We start from the raw sequence: 20,155 nt of genomic DNA on the forward strand, positions 1-20,155 counted from the left end.
GAGTTGTAAATATTAAATCGGGGAGTTTTTTTTTCATAGCAGTCAAACTGGAGAAGTTGAGCCGCTGAAGGACGCACCTCGGGACTTTGACGCAGACGTCTCCCCGCTGGACATGGGCGCATCTGAGGCCAAACAGCCGTAGACGGAGGGCTCGGAGCTGCTGCTGTCCTCCTTTCCTCTATCTCTTGCAGAGTGGACCCACTTTTCAAAGAGCGTGTGTGTTTTTTCTATCTGGGCCTAAGGCCGACTTGTTTAAAGGTCCTGTTTTTTTGCTTCCGGCAACAGCGAAGAGACCAAGTCTTCCTCCCTCTGCCCTGACTCCCTCTCTCACTTTTTTTGGAAGGCGAACTTTTAAAGGAAAATGGGGCATTGAGAGGGTTGGCAGATCTCCCCACGCTATAATGGTACGTGCTGTGTAACTCAATAGTTCCCCTCTGTCGGGTCTATAAGGGGTGAAGTCTGAAAATAAACTGTGTTTAACCACATCCCTGTAGTTTTAGGTTTTTTATAATGACTTTGTAAAAGATCTAAAGTTTTGATTTGGCTGCTGCAGTGAGAGGCCACAGATGACGAGGCGACAACACGCCTGCGTGCGCGCGCGTGTGTGTGCGTGTGTGTGTATGTAAAGCACCTTGACCTTGCTTTCCTGCCAAATTTGATAATTAGGGATATTGTAAACTCACCCTAATTAATTAAATTCGTATCCATTATATAAGCATTAAATCTAAACTAACCTGTTTATCGGGAACTATATGCTATTTTATGCTTTCCCTTGCTAAAATATTTATTTTTCTTGCATAATATGAAGAAAAATCTGTTTCCTATTTAACATCAGTGTTCCCTCCGTGAGGGGTTAACAACGTGCAGGCTGAAGTTCTTGACAGATATACATTATAGCCCAGTATTCAGTCATTGATAAAATGGAGCCTGATCTTCCTGCAAACAGAATAAAACGCACATGTGGACACAGAATGAGACGATCTAAGAGGCCAGTGTATAAATATATATATTTATATTTACATATTTATTTATGAAAGAGAGAGAGTATTTATTGACTTATTATTATAACTATATAACTAAATATCAGGATGATAATATTCTTCATCACATGCAGATTTGCTGCACCGTCCTTTGGTTTATTCCCCGTCTGTCTGTGCTACTGGTTTTTTTTTATCAATGGGTACTTCAGTTGCGTAGCTGATGACACTTTAGCGACTATAAGAGGGTGGAGAGGTGAGGTGAGGTGACACTGTGCGTCTTGTGCCCGAGAGCAAGTGCTGTGAGAGCTCGTAGCGCACGAAGCACGAATAAGAGAGAGAAGAATCATGGTCCCCCGTGTTAATGAACTAATAATCTTTTTTTAAATTGGTATAATTTACCATAAGCTTCTATTAAAAACAGATTTGTTTAAGGTCATTTTGTTGCAACTCAATTATATTGTGCACATATTATCAGAGAGTAAACTTTTATTAACAATATGAATATAGCAGTAACAATGCAGCTCTTTAACAGCAGCTGATCCAAAGCTTCACTCTGTTACACAGACAAGCTTTTCATCGGCTCTCGGCAAATCTGAGCTTCGGACATTTGAGACTCTACAAAATAAAATACAAATATTTTATATTTTATATAGACTGAAACATTTGGAAGTAATTTGGAAATGTCTGTCTGTGACACGTAAAGACCATGTCTCGCCAATACAACAGAAAAAGCAAAGGCAAAAAGAAAATATGTGCTCAACAGTTCGAACACGTGTGTTGTAAAGCATTGTGTTACTTGTATTGAAAAGTGCAATACAAATAAAGTTAATATTATTTATAACTTATATAATTGGAAACTTAATTCCTGATATTTAAGAGCTATTTATTTATTTTTTGAAATGACACATTACCCATATTACACAAGTTACCCAAAGGATATTTTTTCATTTGTTTTGCCAGAGGTGTAGTGTGGTGACATTCAGAGGGTTTTATTTCCACTTCAGGGTGGTTGTGAAGAGTTGTTTTGTTTGTGTGTGTTTTTTTACTGCATTAATATTTAGAGCATTAAGTGACATGTATTTAAGTCTTATTTTGCTGATTTATGGTCATCAGACACATTTACAGTAGAAACCTAAATGTGCAACTGTGTGAATGAGCAAGATTTGAGAACCTATTTTCAAGTGTGTGTGTGTGTGTGTGTGTGTGTGGTCGTGTGGGACAGCAGATGTGACACCTACACATCATATACCTTGCACAACAGCCCAGATATCAGCTCGAACACCCTGACTGCAGCTCCCATGTGATTTGCGATGTCAGCTGTTCAATTACGCGTCTTTAGATCTTAAGGTGAACGCATCAACAGACAATGCTTGGTAATTGGCAGTGATATTACAATCTTCATTTTGTTTTTATAGCCGGCCTATAATTTCACAGTCAGTTGCACTTTGGTTGTTGCTGAGAAAAACCTGCCAACCACAGAACCTGTCAGTCAAACCAAAGCCAAGGCCATTATTGGTGCCAAGCAAGGGGGTGGGCGTGAACCTTAGCATGCCTTTTAAGTAAATTTTTAGGGTATCATTTCAGTTGAGTTGGAAGTGGGTGAGATGTTTGAAATGAGCTCAACACGCTACCCTACTGAGTCATAATGAGTGTGTGTGTGTTTTGTAATGACACTCCATGCTTCCTGGTCTTTGTGGTGAACTCTGCTGTAGTAGAACCATAACCGCAAGAAAATCTCCCCATGGATCAGTCCTTGTGTGACACAAAGGGCTGATTGTACCAGCCCAAACCTCATTGTTAGAAGCACTTAGCCGGTGAGGAGGCTGGGTCTTAACTGAGAGAGTGCGGTTTGGCTGTTTCAAAAAAAGAAACTACAGTAGGGATCCATGTCGGAGGGGACGGGGTGCCAGTGGCTTTGGGTTACCTGTAGGCCTCATTGCAGCGTGGCATGCAGGGAAAATACCGCGGCCCGGGAAGTTCAGTGTTACAGTTGGCATGGCACTATCTGAAGGCCGCAATCCAGAGCCGAGCCTGTCGAGCAGGATCGGTAGTCGACAGGCGAGGTGCGAGGCCAAAGGAGTGTTGGGGTGTGTCACCGTGTGTGTGCTCTGTTCATACTTGTTTCATTGTAACTGTTGCGGTTGGAGGGATGTATTTTTATTTATATATTTTTTTGTTCGATAGGCTACATTGAGTTGGGACAGGTATTGTTAGGGCTGGCGTAGTTTCACACCTATTACTCAGGTATTTAAAAGTTCCATCTCACCCAGCTCATTTACATATAGTAGGAACCTTTGATTTGAGCTACACACACGCACATACACACACACACACACACACACACGATTGACTTTCTGGCAAAAGTCAAATGTCTTTCTGCTGAAGTCATCTGAAATTATTTTTACACTCTCGCCTCCTGCAGTCAGGCCTCCTTAACAGAAACTGTTCACACCGCGCGCCTCATGCCGTCTCCAGAATCCCACCGTTTACTATTGTGTTAAAACGCAACTGCACAATTAAGCCAAATGCAATCTTCAGCACTGCGTGTTGGCTCTGCTTCAGACCCAACAAAACCTTCAGGACTCACAAGTGGAGTGAAATAATTAGCCCCACTCTGCTCAGCCATCCATCCATCCTTCTTTTTATAATGCAGCCCTTCAGTTTCTCATCTTCTTTCTTATTCTCCCCCCGTTTTGCTTTCGCCCTCCTGAGATAGCTGTGTGAAAAATCACATTTTTCCAACATTTCTCCCTGAGGTAGCTTTGGCAGGGACTCACACAGCGGCCATCTCTTCCTTTCATACACCCCTCACACACCGTGGAACAGATCGCCGGTGCGGCCCGGCATCTTTGAAGTGGTTGCCATCTCACGCAGGTTGGCTGGACTCTCTCTGTCTCTCTCTCTCTCCCCATCCCCCCATTTTCAATCCCGCGCCTTAAACTTGGCAATGTTATTTTCCGCCACCAAACCATGATGATGAAAACACTTTAAAGACACAATGGCGGTGGTAATAATCATGTTTTTTAAAAAGATATAATGACAACGATGGTAATAGTTGTGTTTGATGATTTTGCAGCCGCCAAAATAAAAACATTTTTTGAAACAAGGATAGCGCTGCACAATGTGTGTGTATGTGTGTGAGCAGAGTACGTTTTTGTGTGTAGGTGGCGAATTAGTGTGTGTGTGTGTATGTGTGTGTGTGTGTGTGTGACTGCAAATGTGAGATGCAGGGAGACAGAAAGACAGAGAGAAGGATCATTGATATGTTGCCATTCATGTGCTTTAAAATGGAGCCATCTGAGAGCAAATTCCACCATCAGGGCCTTTCATACACAAAGCTCTATGGAGGTGTGTGTGTGGACGTGTGTGTGCGTGTGTGTGCGGGCGAGCAGGTTTTGGAGATCTCACCTCCAAAGAATTTGGCCATATGGTCGTCAACACATATACCCAGAGAGATAGAGCGACAGATAGAGAGCGAGCCAAGGAAAGACTTTGTGAGCTATAGTGAGGGAGAAAAGTGAAAGAGAAGTGTCCTCTTTTGTCGGTGGATGCAACAGGAAATTCAGTTTAAAAGAGATCCTATAGCCCTACCTTAGATCAGATGGCTCGGACAAAAAAAAAAAGAAAAGAGAAAAAAAATCCTCCATCACATCCCCTATGCCACATATTTGTGGAGTGGGAAAATCTGTCTCAATTAACACATTTGCACTGGGCGATGATGGACTCCAAATAGGTCACTGACTCAGTCTCCCGCCTCCGAATCTTCCCTCTAAAATGTTAATTAAGAAGGGCTTTGAGATTTTTTTGCTCAGGGCTGGCCATATGGGCTGGGCATATGTTCTGTATATATAGTACAATATATAATTCATACACTGCTGCAGGAGAGAGCGTTCAGGGGCCTGGAGTTTTTTTGGGATTTACTACAAAGGGAGTCAGCATGGCCTCCCCAGTGGCAGGTACAGAGCTTAGCCTATTCATTAGCTTCGTGTTATTCGCCGTAGCACAATGGGATGGCGGTTCATCAACACTTGTTTCTGTGGCTGACAACATAAAGAGGACGGTTAAACTCGTCTTTGTTGGCTGGTTAATATGAAATGAGAGCAAATGATCTATTGTTGGAGTGTGGTTGATATTTTTTTGTTTTCACATTGTTCCAACGAGCTCCTCGGGTCAAGTTAGTAACACAGAGATTCGCCTTATGTGAAGGGCTACATATGTACAAAAGATACTCTCAAATACTCACTATGTTGTCTCGCACAGTCTCAGTTGAACCAGTTGTCCCGGTGCCATCCACTCAGACACCCATTCACCAGCAGAATGAGGCAGTGGCAGCCAATAAAAACAGCCCTCTCCCACCCGCAGCTTTTTGGGCCCGACTCAACCAATCAGAGGGGGTTTGCTCGTGCACCTGATCCTGTTTCTGGCTGGGGACAGCCAATCACAGAGGCTCCAGCACACCTGATGCATTGTGGTCTGCTCGCTGGTAAAGTCGGCAGACTCTGCCATGGTGCGGATCCCCACACAGGTGCCGTGGATCCTGGCCATTATTCCCACCGCCGGCCAATCAGATGCATCATCTCATTATCAGACACATGTGGCCTGGCAGACCTAGAGTGTTTGCATTTTGGTTTGTATGAGTGTGATTGTGTGTGTGTGGGTGTGTGTATGTGTGTGAGGATGGCAACGCATGCATGCATCTGAGGAACTCCGCTACCCGATTCCCATAATGCTTTGCTGTCTTATCAGCAGGCCTCTCTCACTCCGTTCCTGGCTTCATCCTCTTCTTGAAACTCAACAATAGGCACTGTGTTGCCCCCTTAAGGAGCCGAGGGCCCGAGCTATAAAGTGAGACTAAAAGTAAAAAAAAAAAACATGTTTATGGACTAATAAAGATGATTAGAAATTGCACAATTGCAGGAAAATGGAAGGTTTGCGAGTGCAGATTATCTGTAATAAAAAGCTGAGGGGAGAGACGGGGGAGAGAGGGAGAAGGAGAGTTAGCTGTACAGACCTCTCATTGCGAAGGATATGAATAGCCTTTGTTTTCACCACAACTCAGGGCTGTGTGGTCTGCCAACGTCTGGCTCTTATTATGGGGTTTGTGTCTGTGTGTCTGCGTAAGTGGTATGCACGTGTGCGCTGGTGTGTGCGTGTGCTCGTGTGTTGTCGCTGTGTGTTTGTGTGCGAGGCAGAGAGCGCATGGAAAAAAATGTATATACTGTACATGCAGGTGATTATATTTTCAAGAGGGTGAGACTATGTGTGCGCGTGCATTTAAACGTTTCCACACAACCTCCATGCACTGCTTTCTCTCTGCTCCCGTTCGGGCTAAATAAATGTGGCATGGGGTCTCGGGGCTGGCACATGCATGTGCGTGCACGCTTTTTTATCCGTTAAAGTTGTGAAATGAAATAGGATTTCACAGAACGGCACAGCGGCTGTGGGATTTGGGCTCCCTTCGGCTAAGTAGAGTGGGATAGGTTGATCCAATCAATGGCAGAACTGCAAGGAGAGCCCATTTCACAGCTCCGGGCCCTGCCAGAACCCTGCCTGTCTGCCTGCCTGCTTGACTTAGAATACAAATGAAGCTCCCTGAATGCACACTTACAGACACACACATGCATGCACACTGCTACTTACAGACAGTCTGGCTGTGGATGTATAGTGCAAGAGTTGTAAGCAGGTGCTGTGCTTTCTGTGGAGAAATGAAACAGACAGGGGTTAGGAGACTGTCTCACACAACACAGGTACATTTTTAGCTATGTTGTGTCTCAAAGAGGAAGCAAGAAAAAGACATGGGGGATTTCAGGACATGACAAATGTTTCTCCAAATTATTATAAATTGTCAGTATTTGTGTTTTTTTAATTGTGTTATTTATTGAGGCTCGTTTTGCTGTCAAAGAACAGCAAATGTCACTGCCTGTTAAATTTAGGAAATGTCATTTGTCAATTGTCAATGTCCATCGTGAGTCTATTCTTCTAATAGGAGCCTAAAAGGTTCAAGTAGCCATTCAATTAACAAACTGGTGACTTGCCGTTGCTAATATTATGGCAAAAATGGGATAAGAACCAAGGATGTTGCATCTTCTACAGATTGATAAGATGCAAATTGTTATTTGTGAATATGGGCTATACAAATAACTGTTGATTGAATGATTAATTGTAAATCACTGTGGTACTAAACCTAACTGACGAACCCTCTCCCTGTTTTTTTAGGCTACTGACACCTACCTGGTAAACGACGATCCTGCTCGAGGCCCAGGGATGCCTGAATGTTTCCTCGTCTCCGATACATACAGGGTATAAACACACACACACACACACACACACACACACACACACACACACACACACACACACACACACACACACACACACACACACACACACACACTCACTACAACAGCTCTACATCTGTCCTTGTGATTGTATCAATGTCCCAAACTTTATTTGCTGGACACACAAACAAACCCCGCTCCATTAGGAACAATCTCCTCGTTCCCCCTGTAAAAGTTTTACTGCGGCTGAGAGGAGGAGGGCATTCAGAGCACAAAAGACTCAGCGGAGCATGCAGCACAATCATTTTTTACACGGTCACACTTCACCATGGGGACGTTAACCACAAAATTATGTTCATTCTTTCACATCTTGAATCGGAGGTTCTGGGGTTAATGTGTCCAGGAAATACATCAACATTTTTGAGTGTCGACATTCCGCTTCTAGCATGCTTTTATATCCACTTCCTGTAGAAATCTCCCACATATCATCATGGATGTCCTGAACTCATCTGTCAACTGTGCTCATGTGCGGTAACACTGCTCCGAGAAAACACTGTATGATGCAGTCCACTTTTCTGTGACATGTATTTTTCTCATACAAGGTATTATTTGCTCTTGTCAGAAGTTTGGCTTTGCTGCAGAGTCCGGACAAGTTTTCTTTACATGGAGGACGAGGCCAGCAGCCAGTTAAAACAACATGAAATGCAAAACATTACCAGATTGGAGATTTTTTTTTTCAGCACGTTTTCTGTACATGATGTGTACTGCGTTAGGTCACTTTGACGACTTTGGAAAAACATTGTCTTTCAGGTTGAGTTTAGAGATAACTGTTGGACTGCCTGCACAATGGTTCCTTTGGCCCGTGTGCTGTAAAATGACATGTTGCATTTACAGCTAAAATTAAAGAATGAAAACACCAAGACTAGGAAAATAAGTCTATATGTTTTCTTCCTGTTGAATACAAACATGGCAGAGACGCAGTAATCCGAACCGGTCCGAGTCAAAAACGTACGAGCAGCGACTGCACACAGTAAACACACACACACACACACACACACACACACAAAAAGCAGCAGGCATAACACATTGCTCAGCACACACACACACACTCAGATTGCTAACAGATCCATAGAGTCTCTGGGATCCACACACTGTGTATGATATGCTTGTCAGCCATAACAGCCAGTCAGCCATTTCTTTCTGCTTGCATATGCCTGTGTGCATTTGACTGGCGTGCTCTCTCCCAGAGCACACATAAACAACTCACTCGAACAATATTGACACTGTACGGTGTAGTAAACGGTACGGCAACGCACATTTTTCCATTTCACATTTTTGCAGCCTTTAGAAAGGCGGCCTCGACCACCTGTCTCACACATTTAGCATGCTAATGGCAGTATCAGTATGCTACATCACTTTCAATATTTAATGGCCTAGCCACAGGCGATGGTAAACAGCAAGTATATGGGCAGTGCTGCGTTTGTCAATGGAAGACCACAACATGCTAAGTTTAGACACACCATATGGTTTTCTCATGTGCGTTCTAATGGCAAACATGGACTCGGAAACCACCGGAGTCCTACAGGGAGCTCCAGGGGCTTTCTTAGGTGATGGTCAGGCTGGACTGTTCGGTCATGGGCAGAGAGAGGGAGAGAGAGAGAGAGAGGGAGAGAGAGAGATAGAGAGAGAGAGAGAGAGAGAGAGAGAGAGAGAGAGAGAGAGAGAGAGAGAGAGAGAGAGAGTTTGAAAAGGAAACCTGGGCGTCAGTGTTTTGCAACTCCTGCCGTTGCTATAGTTTGTTTGTTACGGCCAAGCTGAGCGCCGGTATTGAATGCTGAGATGGACGACTCAGGCCATGGCTGAAGCCCGAGGACAAAGACGAAAAAGTCTGCGATTAAGACGGTTAAAGCAAAAGATTATAAGATATAAAAGGAGAAAGGGGGTCACTAAAAAGAACCACTGAGAAATAGGAAAAAAGGGGTATAGACAAAAAGAGAAAGAGGGAAAAGCTAGGGAGCATACAAAGGCTTTAGGGTTTGGGCCTGTGCCGTGGTGGGGTGTGGTTTGGAAAGAGGAGAGACTTTGAGAAAGGAATAGACTACACCTCAATATGCTTCACTTTCTTTCACTTTTATTTAGTGCGTTCCTTCTTTTTTTCACTCTAATTCGTTTTTCTGGGTGCTTTTGCCAGCATATCTTTGACCACAGGACATTTGAGGCCGTGTGTGTGTGTGTGTGTGTGTGTGTGTGTGTGTGTGTGTGTGTGTGTGTGTGTGTGTGTGTGTGTGTGTGTGTGTGTGTGTGTGTGTGTGTGTATATACTTGCACTTTATATGCACGTGCGTCTGTGGTGTGAGTATCTAAGTATCCTACACAGGCTGAGGTCTCGTAAAGCTGCACAGCTTCATATCCCCCTGAAAAACTTGGCATTCAAGCACTGGGGTGACTTCAACCCCTGAAACCGCACCCTTGCTTACAACACACACACACACACACACACACACACACACACACACACACACACACACACACACACACACATTTCGTAAGACTCAAACACACATTCTCAGACATATGCACACACACACAATTGCACACACACTTCCAAAACCTCTCTTTCTCACACACACACACACACACACATGCACAAGGCAGGGGCTTATGTATAATTGCAGGCACTCTGCCTGCATATATGAGTTTGATTAGGCTGAGGAGCAGGCAGCGGGCGAGGATAAAGCCAAGCCTGATTAGAAACAGAGTGTATCACTTCCATACAATAGGAGTCACAATGAGACTGGTTTAGACCACTTCCCCCAAGTTCAGGTATCCTTTGTCTGCATATGCACTCACGATATACACCAGTATATGACTTGGGTTTGGTTGAAAAGGAGAGGAGGAGGAGTCCAAAAGGTATCACGGCTGAATAAATTACAGTCTGACGCACTGTGAACTTACAACTTGCTGCAATAACTTTAGACTTGTTTAGTCCCTTAAAGACATGCTCATATTCAGAGGGATCCACAGAAATATGAAAAATACCTGAATGATCTTGCTCTTGTAAATATTTAAAACTTTCAGATGAGGAGCTCCTCGTTATGAAGTGAGCAGAGCTGAGCGTTCTCGGCCAACGCTGAGCTAAAAGAGCCGAGTTCCAAATCCAGCCGTGATGCACTATAAAGTGAATTACAAAAAAGAAAGAAGAAGAAAAACTCTGTTCATGTTTTAGCTGAAATTTCAGATTCATCAAATATTAAAGATAAAGGTATTCCGCTTAAGGGACTTTAATGTGTGTGTGTGTGTGTGTGTGTGTTTGTGTCACCAGAGCCACACCACAGCTAAATCTGAGTGTGTTTCTAATTTGTTCACACTTGGATCAGCTTTTGCATTTTTGCTGAATTCAAATTATATCAGTGTTGAAAAAAATATATACTTGCATATTTTGCAGATATCTGTCCCTGTCTGTGTAAACATAAGAATATCACAGAGTCTTTTTTGAATATTAAATTGATACCAATATATTAAAAAATGTTAAAATTAACTTAGATAGATAGATAGATAGATAGATAGATAGATAGATAGATAGATAGATAGATAGATAGATAGATAGATAGATAGATAGATAGACAATGAGAGAGAAAAAGAGAGAGAGAGAGATAGATACAGAACTGAAAGTGCATGTAAATGGGAATCAGAAGATATTACAAATATTCACTAGAAATAATATAGGTATGGATGGATGGATGGATGGATAAGATAAGATAAGATAATCCTTTATTAGTCCCACAATGGGGAGATTTGTAGTATTATAGCAGCAAGAGTGAAAATAGGGATGTATCAGTAAGAAATATGCAATACTTAAGTGTAAGGAAGATAAAAATATACAAAAATATGAATTGAATTAAACTAATACATACAGTATAAAGACAGGAAAAATATGTATATTGTGACAATGTGATAGCATAGTGAATATTGCACAGTTAAGATAAATGGATGGATGGAGCAGAATAATGAACGCAGATTCAAATGAACAAATAACAGGAATGATGTAAATAAAAATAAAATATAATATAATACTCATACTTAATACTTAGACTTATAAATAAAAGCTTTACTTTCAAACACAATGTGGTGACTGAGCTCGGCACTTTAGTACCACTGCAAACCACCAGTGCTTCAGGAACACGAGCCAAGCCCAGAACAACTCACAGCGATAGAAGCGATCCTTTGAAAAAATATATATACATGAGTTTGTGTCGATGTGAGGAAAAAAAGAAGCGGGTAGAGAAAGAGAGAGAGTGTGTGTGTGTGTGTGTGGGGGGGTAGCGGAGAGAGAGAGAGAGAGAGAGAGAGAGAGAGAGAGAGAGAGAGAGAGAGAGCGAGAGGGGAGGGAGGGAGGGAGAGCAGCAGAAACTTTCTCCTAAAGTTAGTGCGGAGCTTCCACTGTGTGAGTGAGAGAGTGAGGCGGGGTTAGAGCCTGGACTGAGCCACAGCGGCTTTGCAATGCGGCACCGCAGCGAACCTCCATCCAACTTTATCACCAGCAGCTCATCTCTTCACCTCTAGACACCAACATGTACTCTCCGTACTGCTTGACACAGGTAAGCACAGCCGCGGCGAGCCGGTCGTTTCCACGCTGCTCCTCGCTGCAGTTTTTTTTTTATTTTTCCGGTGTCGTGCGCCTCCGGTTAGTGTGTGTGGTTGCCGCTGTGTTGTCCACCGTGCTCCCGCCGCCGCTGCTTGTCATTTGTTGCGTTTTAGGGACCTCTCTCTCTTCTTTTTTTTTTTCTTCCTCCAGCCCGGCTCCCCCCACCCCCGATACTATTTAACTTCCCCTCCCTCTCTCTTGCGCGCTCTCTCCCTCTCTCCCCCTTTCTCTTTAATGGCACTCCTCCAGCGGGCTTTTCTTGTGCGTCTCATTGCGCATGGTTTGGAGAGAAAATGGCGCTTCTCCTAAATCTATTTTATATAAAACGGGACGTTGGAGAATAAAAGGGGGGACGAGAGGGGGCTTCGGATCCCGGACAGTTGGCGGACTTAATTGCGATCACCCAGAGGCAATGATCGACAAATATAATAAAGCAACACACCGGGTTCATGAGTTGTGGAACAGTTTGGTTTTTTTTTACACCCGGAGAGAGGAGGGGAGGGGGGGGGGCTTTGACTTGCGGCTGTTGCGGAGGTGCAGCGTGGACACATTCACAACTGTCCCTCCGTTATCTTCTTCCACGTTTAGAAATGAGAAATGAGTTTTTTACGCACCAGTGAGGACAGTGTGGGCGTGTGTCCGAGCTGCGTGGCTGCACTTGGATTAATGACTAAATACAGCTGACCTTTAAAGAAGCAACTCTGCCACTAACCCTCATGTTATTTACACAAGCGGCTCGTTACATTAAAGGCCACGTGTGGTGGAGTTTTTAACACGTTCGCTTGGTTAATATTGATAATAATGAAAATAAAAAGAAGTCACTTTACCCGGTGCGTAAATTCAAGAGGCCGTTTGGGGCAATGGTTCGGTTAGAGGTGACTTCACTGATTTGACTTGTTGTAAATAAAAACATGATTATTGATAAATATATATTATAGAATATACTCACAAAAATATTCATTTTGAATATTCAGCCCATGTTTTTGTCTTTAAATGCAACATTGCAGTCTCAGTTTTGACCTTTCAGGCCTCGACTCCGTGCGCACGTCTGTTGCCATATACACAAAAGTATTTTCATCAGCCCCTCTTAAAATTATTACATTTATATTAAAAGAATATAAACTAATGATAATATGTAATTAATTAGAACCTCCACGCTGAATATCCATAGCAAGTTAACCTTTAAGCCATTTTGAGAAGATGCAATTTACCCTATACGAGCTCATTCTTTCTTTCTTCTTTTTTATTTATATTAATATATTTTTGTGTGTTGAATTTCTGTTGTCGTTTTAACACGAGTTGTCTACTTGTATGTACAGATCACTTCTCAGGACAGCAAAGGTCAAACCATACATGACCTTTTTTTTTTTTAAAGTTCCATCTCTTATCATATATATATATAAACATAAATGTGTTCCCATGATGTTGTGTTTGTAAAGTAGCACTGCTCTTCACAGTCTGAATCCGGTGCAGTCACTGCGGAGTTAACAGTTGAGAGCCGCAGCTTCAGGCCGCCGCATGTCCGTTTTTCCCTCCGCCGCTCGACTTATCACATTAAAACACATGAGAGTGAAAGTCATTGGAACGTTTCAGTACTTTCACTAATCAAGCCCTCATTTAAAGATCAGGTTGATTATGAACTTTTTCTACCAGTATTAGTTTTTCTTCCTTTTTTCTATCTTTTTTGAATGTGAGGTCACAAGGTTCAGTTAGTCAGGACTTGTGTGAAATGTATGAAATGTAATCATCAAGCATTAGGATTAGAAACATAACGTACAACGTGAGATAATTTTGCTTTAGAAACTCACAGCTGCTCGGCTTCTGTGTCGTGGGTTAAAACGTCCATGGATTCAGAGAGGTCACGGCCTCTCTCCCTATATGTGGCTGCTTGAAGGATTTATAAACCTTGCACCAGACATGTCATATGTAGCCTATATATTTTTCCAGAAATGTATTTGAGCTCATCTCAGAGCTGCACAGCAGCAGCAGTGATGTAGCAGAGGAATTATAATCATTCCTTTCCTTAAACAGCACAGAGGAGCTCCGTGGAAAACACGCAGTGTTATTTCAGGCCTTTTCTGAGCAGACCTCAGTGTAGCCTGTGTTTTCTCCCACTCCCACTTTCACAAACAAGAGGACAGAGCTGATCAGATGCAAAAGTAAAATTTCATCACATTTTATTATGTTCTTTTTTTTTGTATTACAGTAACAAAGCAGGAGGCCTCGTCTGCGCCACTCCCGTCACTTTAAATGCGTATTTTCCCTTTCCGCCTCCTGCTCATGTCTTCTGTTGACCTCTCTGACAGACATGTTCTATAATCAATGTGCTCTATTTGATTTCGCTGCGTAAAATAAGTCCAACATGTCCTGCTCTTCCTCCTGCTCCTGCTGCCGCTGCTGCATATTTAGTAGGCTCCAGATAATTTTCCAAGCCTGGTGGTATGAGGCAGAGGTCCGCATCGAGTTTCCTCTTTCTTTCCATTAATTAAAATTAATTGGCAGCAGATCCTCTCGCACGAGCGCCGCATGGACTCGTGCTGCCCATATGCGCGATACATATTGATCTGCTTAGGCTGCTGTTATACTAGTGCGTCTCTACTGATGCATATCAAGCGGGGCTGATTTGTTTGTGTTCCCCTCATATCTCCTTGTGTTTGTGTTGTGTCTGGTGGATATTAAGATAACACCCTGCAGCCAGGAAGCAACTTGGAGAGGAAAGAAAACGCATCCTGACGTGACACCTGCCAGTTTCACACCTGTAATTCAAAGTTGATCTAAACGCTAATGTGTTTTAATCGTCTGTGATGATCTGCGATGAGAGGCGAGATAGTTTGTATGCGTTTGTCCACACCCATGCGCATATGGATGAGTTCTTCTGACGTGCGTAATCCTGTGACCCCATCCAGTCGCTGGTGTTCGATCTTGGTCACGTAAATAATTCACAAACCACTGAAAACACGCAAAACTAGTGTAAACAATCCACGATGTATTATTAATGCTGGTAAAAGCTTTGCTGGAATGGCCGCGCATGGTGAGGTGACGGACCCGAGCAGCCAAAATGAAGTGGCGCACCGCAGCCTTTGTAGCCAAACTGCACCGTGCGCATTGTTTCACATCCCTGCGACGGAAATGCATTTGCATAAACTTTTAATGTGCTTTGAAGGTCGCGGAGGCGTCGTTAATTAAAACTTTTATGCGCTGCGTTTTTTGGATTCAATTATTTCAGACTCCCAGTTAAGTCCCGCTTATCCAAATGAGATGTGGGCCGCTAATATACGCAGCGTGTCTCACAAACACTGCCAACTTTTTCCTTTTTTTTTCCCTCTGCGAACTCAGAGATCTTTTAACACATCATGTGCGGGAGATTGTTTAACTATTTCCCACCGCACAGTTCACTGCACACGCAAAAAAAAAGAAGTTTTATTTGCTTTTCGACTCTCGCTCATAAGCGCTTCGTGTCTGATTATTTGCAGATCTAAAGTGGTTTTTAGATTTGGAGATCAAATGAGTCCTTGAAATTCACTCAGCCGTGCAGATTGGCAAGGCACTTGAAAGCTCTACTACATACTGTAGCCATGCCACATAGCCATAGCAATAGATAGGAAAATAAATAAAAAACGTGGAGATTGTGCAGACAGTATCTTTGGTGATGGAGATAAAGGCACCTCTTCTGTGGCAGTAGCGGCTGTTTGTGGAGTCCAGTGTGCACAGAAAATGGTCTTGATGACATTTCTAATGAGATATTGTGAGTAGCTTTCCATTGCACATCTTGTGTGTTCCTTCTTGTATTCCATTTTTGTGTTTTTTCTTCTTTGTGTTGTTTCTTTGTTATAATCTGCCAGAGGACTAAAAGGAATACGATTAAGATTGAAGATCTAATCTGGCATCAAATGTTGGCTTTTACGTTTGAACGGCATGTGCAGTCCCTTATAAATAAACAAACATAAAGAAAGAAAGATAAAAAATATATTGTCTTAAATATCTTCTAAAAAAGAGCTTAGTTCATTAAAACTCAGAATTTCGAGACTTGAATCCACACCATTCCTTGTAGCTGTCCTGGTGTGTGTGTGTGTGTGTGTGTGTGTGTGTGTGTGTGTGTACATGCATACAGTATTTGTGTACTTCTACTCCTTCCCCTGTTTTGGGTCGATGGCTCTCCTGTGTCAGCCCTGGGTTCTGGTTTCACTGGGACCGGACAGTGACGGCCGTGGTACGGGTGTAAGCTGAGGTGGGCCTGCATGATCTGGTAACATACCAAACCTCACTGGTGTCGCTTTGTACCACACGTATACACACACACACACTAATCCTGCTCACGCTGAGTTTGTTGGTAGGCCCTGCACAGGCAGCGGAGAATAGGTTTGCTGTAGTGGACGATAGGCAGAGTAAAAGTGGCCTGCCAACTGTGCCAGGACGGCAGGCAGCTAGGCAGAACCCAGGGGTACATTGTGTTCCTTTTACTTATTCATCCTTTCTGCTGGAGGCAGACCAGTTCCACCTTACACTGCTTGGCCCAGAGCGAGAGCTGGTAGGCAGGGACGGAGAGAGGAGATGGAGGGAAGAGTGCAAGGAAGTGTTAAATGGCACAACGTGTCCATGTCCATCAAACAAATTTATGTGGAAAGAAAAAAAACTGTATTTGATATTTGCGAGGGACGTGTTGACTTGAGGTTTTAAAAAAATACTTATATAAAGTTATATTTTTGCTTGTTGAATTTTAAATATCGGCTGTCGGAGCGCCTGTGAGGCCCTGAGCTAAACATTGAGGTTTTCTCCGGACATGTCCTCCTGTGCATTAGTGTGTGAATCTGTCTTGGGGGGGGTTAAATCCAGTGTGGCTCTGCTCATCCCTTATCTGTGCAGTCTTCCTGACCGCCCATAGAAAATGGATTTATCATGCTTAACTGAGGCAATTGGCACAACAGGGTAATAGGTGGCTGTACCCTGGATGGATGGGCCTTTGTGTGTGTGTGCGTCCAATATATGTGTGTTAATACATGCAGCCTCCCGCCTGTCCTCTTCTGCCTCCTAGTGTGGATTAGGTTTAGGCTGATCTGTGGCCAGCAGAAGCAGGCAGCCCCTATAGCGGTCTCATGTTGGTCTGTGATATAGTTGTGTTTACCAGGCCATACGGCGTGCACTTGGATGTGCATACACACACACACACACACAGTTACACACTCATCTGAAATCAGTCTGAACACTCGTGCAGATAGACAGAGAGATATGTGGCAGAGGAGCGGCCGAGTCGAAATCACTTCAGTGTGCTGATACTGGGAACATCTCCCTCAGTTTGGCCTTTCCAGCTTTTTAATGAGAGTAGAGAGCACCCCAAAACTGGAATGTAGTGCATAACCCCGTAAAGGCCCGATAGTCCCCTTTAATTCAATGAAGCTTTCCACACACTCACAGATATCAGTCCCATAAATAAGCCTGTTTTTTCTCTCAAGATTGATCAATTATTTCTTGTGAAATCAGTGAAAATGTCCTAGAACGCCTTCTCACAATGTGTAAGAAAGAGATTAAATTAAATCCTGGATCTACAAAATTGTATTGTTTTTTCCCTGAGCCATTCCACCAAGTTTCGTTGTTAATCCAATAGTTTTTGCGTAACCTTGCTTACAAGCAAACATACAAACCAACCAACCAACAAACAAACGGTGGAAAAATGATCTCCTTGGCCGAGGGAACTATTTTCAATTATACTGCAGAACCTTTGTGGCTGCAGTGCCCACTGCCTCACATAGTTTTATTTTGGGTTGGGGGCTAAGACTTGGGTTCATAATATGAATGTGTGATTGATTAATAAAAGCACATCCGTCCTGTGCAGCGCTGTTTTTCTCAGGATTGAGAATCAAATGTGCACCAGCCGTTTATCTTTATTTAAAGTGAAAAGGCTTTGGCTTTGGCAGCGAGTGATGACATGATCTAAGAGTGGAAACGTGAGTAACCCTGAAGGAATGGAGAGACAAGAAGGTACAATAGCCGACGCGCTGCACTCTTCTAGCAGCTGCCTGGGACAGACTCCCCTTCACCTTCACCCTACTCCTCTACCTCCACCCCCACCGCCTCCTTAATTAGCTCCCTTTAAAAGAGAAGTAACGGTTAGTGAGAGATGTGCATTGTTCAAGGATGAGCTTCAGTTGTTGTTGTTGTTGTTGTTTGTCCCCCCCTTCCCTCTCCCTCTCTCTGTCTTTCTCAACCCTCCCCTCCTCCGTCACCCCTTGGTGTGGTTTTCGCTCTTTTTGATTTTCTCAGAGGCTTTTTTGTGGGGGTAACCCCACTGAATGGGACAATGCAGCCTAGCGTGAAATTAAAGCTCTTAGTTAGTTTGGAGTTGCTCAAAAGAGGATTTTACACATGCATGCATTCATACACTCTCCCATACGCTATAGATATAGCTAATTAGAGGAAGTACACCCTATGTCGAGCATCAAGAGCCCAATTAAAAGAGTAGGGGAAACCTCTGTGTGGAAGATCTAGGCCAAACCAGCGCCGTGAATGCATTTCTCTGCCTTGTGTGTGAACAGTATGTCTGCCTTCCTAATCCAGGCGGGAGAATATGGACACGGCTGATATGAAGTTTCATTAACATATGCATGTCACGTACTCTGTAAGTAAACCAAGAAAACAGTGGGATTGATCATCCTGACGGGCGAGCGTCTGATTCAAAACAGATTGGGCCGCTCTCGCCGACTCTTCCAAGTCTCATTTTGGAAGTAGTCTCGAATGAAATGTCTGTCATGCATGAACATTAGAGTTTCTGTTGTTCATGTCAAAGGCATGTATTTGTGCAATTTCCCGTACAACGCTGGACTCTGATGACAGTTTTTGCTTTGTCAGATAAGTTTGCATGCTCGCAGAACCATAAAGCATTTAAAAAAGTTAAGTTTTACAATAATGACTAACTAATTAACTAATTACTGTGGTGCATGAAGTTTGTTGAATCCTTAAATTGTTGATGGAAATACATATGGGTTAGCGTTAGCCTCCCTAATATGTTGAATGACTACCCAAGGCAATTTATTATTTGTGTGTGGATGTGTGTGTGTGTGTGTGTGTTTGTGTGTGTGTGTTTGTGTGTTCCCCAAGGGAGCCAACAAATATATCTAATACTTGACGCAAATGCAGTAACAATCTCACGATCGCCAATCACCAACAATCTTTGACTCCCATTAAGATTAAATAACTCAGACACACACGCACGCACACACACACTCACACACATAGTGTAACTACTGGTCAAAGAGGCCTGCCGTCCCAGAGAAGCAGCCAGTGAATCCAGTTAGTGAGTCAGACTTTGTGGAACAAAGTGTGCTGCTCTCTGATCACCTCCCCCCACCCTCTCTCTCTCTCTGTGTGTGTGTGTGTGTGTGTGTGTGTGTGTGTGTGTGTGTGTGTGTGTGTGTGTGTGTGTGTGTGGTGTGTGTTTGCCTGTGCATGTGCGTGTATCTCAGTTACTCTCTCTCTCTCTCCCATTGAGAGCACTGGCAGCCTGCCAGGGGTGGAAAAATCTATAAGCCATTGCGTAATATACCATATCTTTACCTTGGTTGAACCCTGCACAAGATCCACAGCTGTGTGAGCACACAAACAGAAATGAATGTGTTCATGCCTCAGTGTGTGTGTGGTTGTGTGTGTGTGTGTGTGTGAGAGAGAGAGAGATAGAAAGACATAGACAGTAATAGACAGAGACACACAGAGTGGCCTCTTTGTGGCTAGTTTTCCATGTGTACCCTCATATAAACAGTATCACACCATTTTGATCAAACGCTGCTGACCAAATATTTTTCAAAGCGGACTGAGCAGGGCGTTCTGATCACTTTCTGGAGCCTTGCGCCAAGAGGAAAGTTAAGCTTCGGCCAATATAAAATGTATCTGCCTCTGAGGCGGTAGGTGTTAAAAGTGGAAATCAAATAAACCTAATGTTTCAGCTTTTAATGACACATTGAGCCCATGGCAACACCCCTGTATATATCCAAAGCCAGTGGCATAGGTAACATCCTCTACTGGAGTGACTTGTTCTCCATGCATGTCTTTAGAAATGGAAATGAATGTACAAGGCCGTAGGCTGAGCAGCGAACAGGCCCTTCATGTTTGGCGCTCGTCTTTTTATTTGCAGATTCATAAAATTGCGTTGCGTTGTTTTCGATGCGGTTGGTCGGTGCTGTGTCGGTGCAGTGCCTTTCTGCACCTGAAGCTTCTCCGGGAGCTGTGCAGAGTTTGAGCTCCCGAGGGAGGGAATGTAATGTT

General features: G+C 43.4%; 1 protein-coding gene across 5 annotated transcripts in view; it reads left to right on the forward strand.

Moving 5' to 3' along the window:
* The first annotated feature begins 278 nt into the window (after positions 1-278).
* The window catches only part of LOC118115488 (nuclear factor 1 X-type), a 110,391-nt gene continuing 90,514 nt past the window's right edge, over positions 279-20,155 (forward strand). For 4 of the 5 annotated variants that reach the window (XM_035166669.2, XM_035166685.2, XM_035166747.2 and 1 more), the window contains exons 1-2: positions 279-404; positions 7,197-7,280. In XM_035166669.2, coding sequence (XP_035022560.1) covers positions 402-404; positions 7,197-7,280 — 87 coding nt within the window. In that variant the 5' untranslated portion in view covers positions 279-401. Of the gene's footprint in view, positions 405-7,196; positions 7,281-11,664; positions 11,856-20,155 lie in introns of those variants that run through there. The other variant, XM_035166692.2, reaches the window with a different exon arrangement.

This window comes from Hippoglossus stenolepis, chromosome 2 (genome assembly GCF_022539355.2).
Source record: "Hippoglossus stenolepis isolate QCI-W04-F060 chromosome 2, HSTE1.2, whole genome shotgun sequence".
Lineage (NCBI taxonomy): Eukaryota > Metazoa > Chordata > Actinopteri > Pleuronectiformes > Pleuronectidae > Hippoglossus > Hippoglossus stenolepis.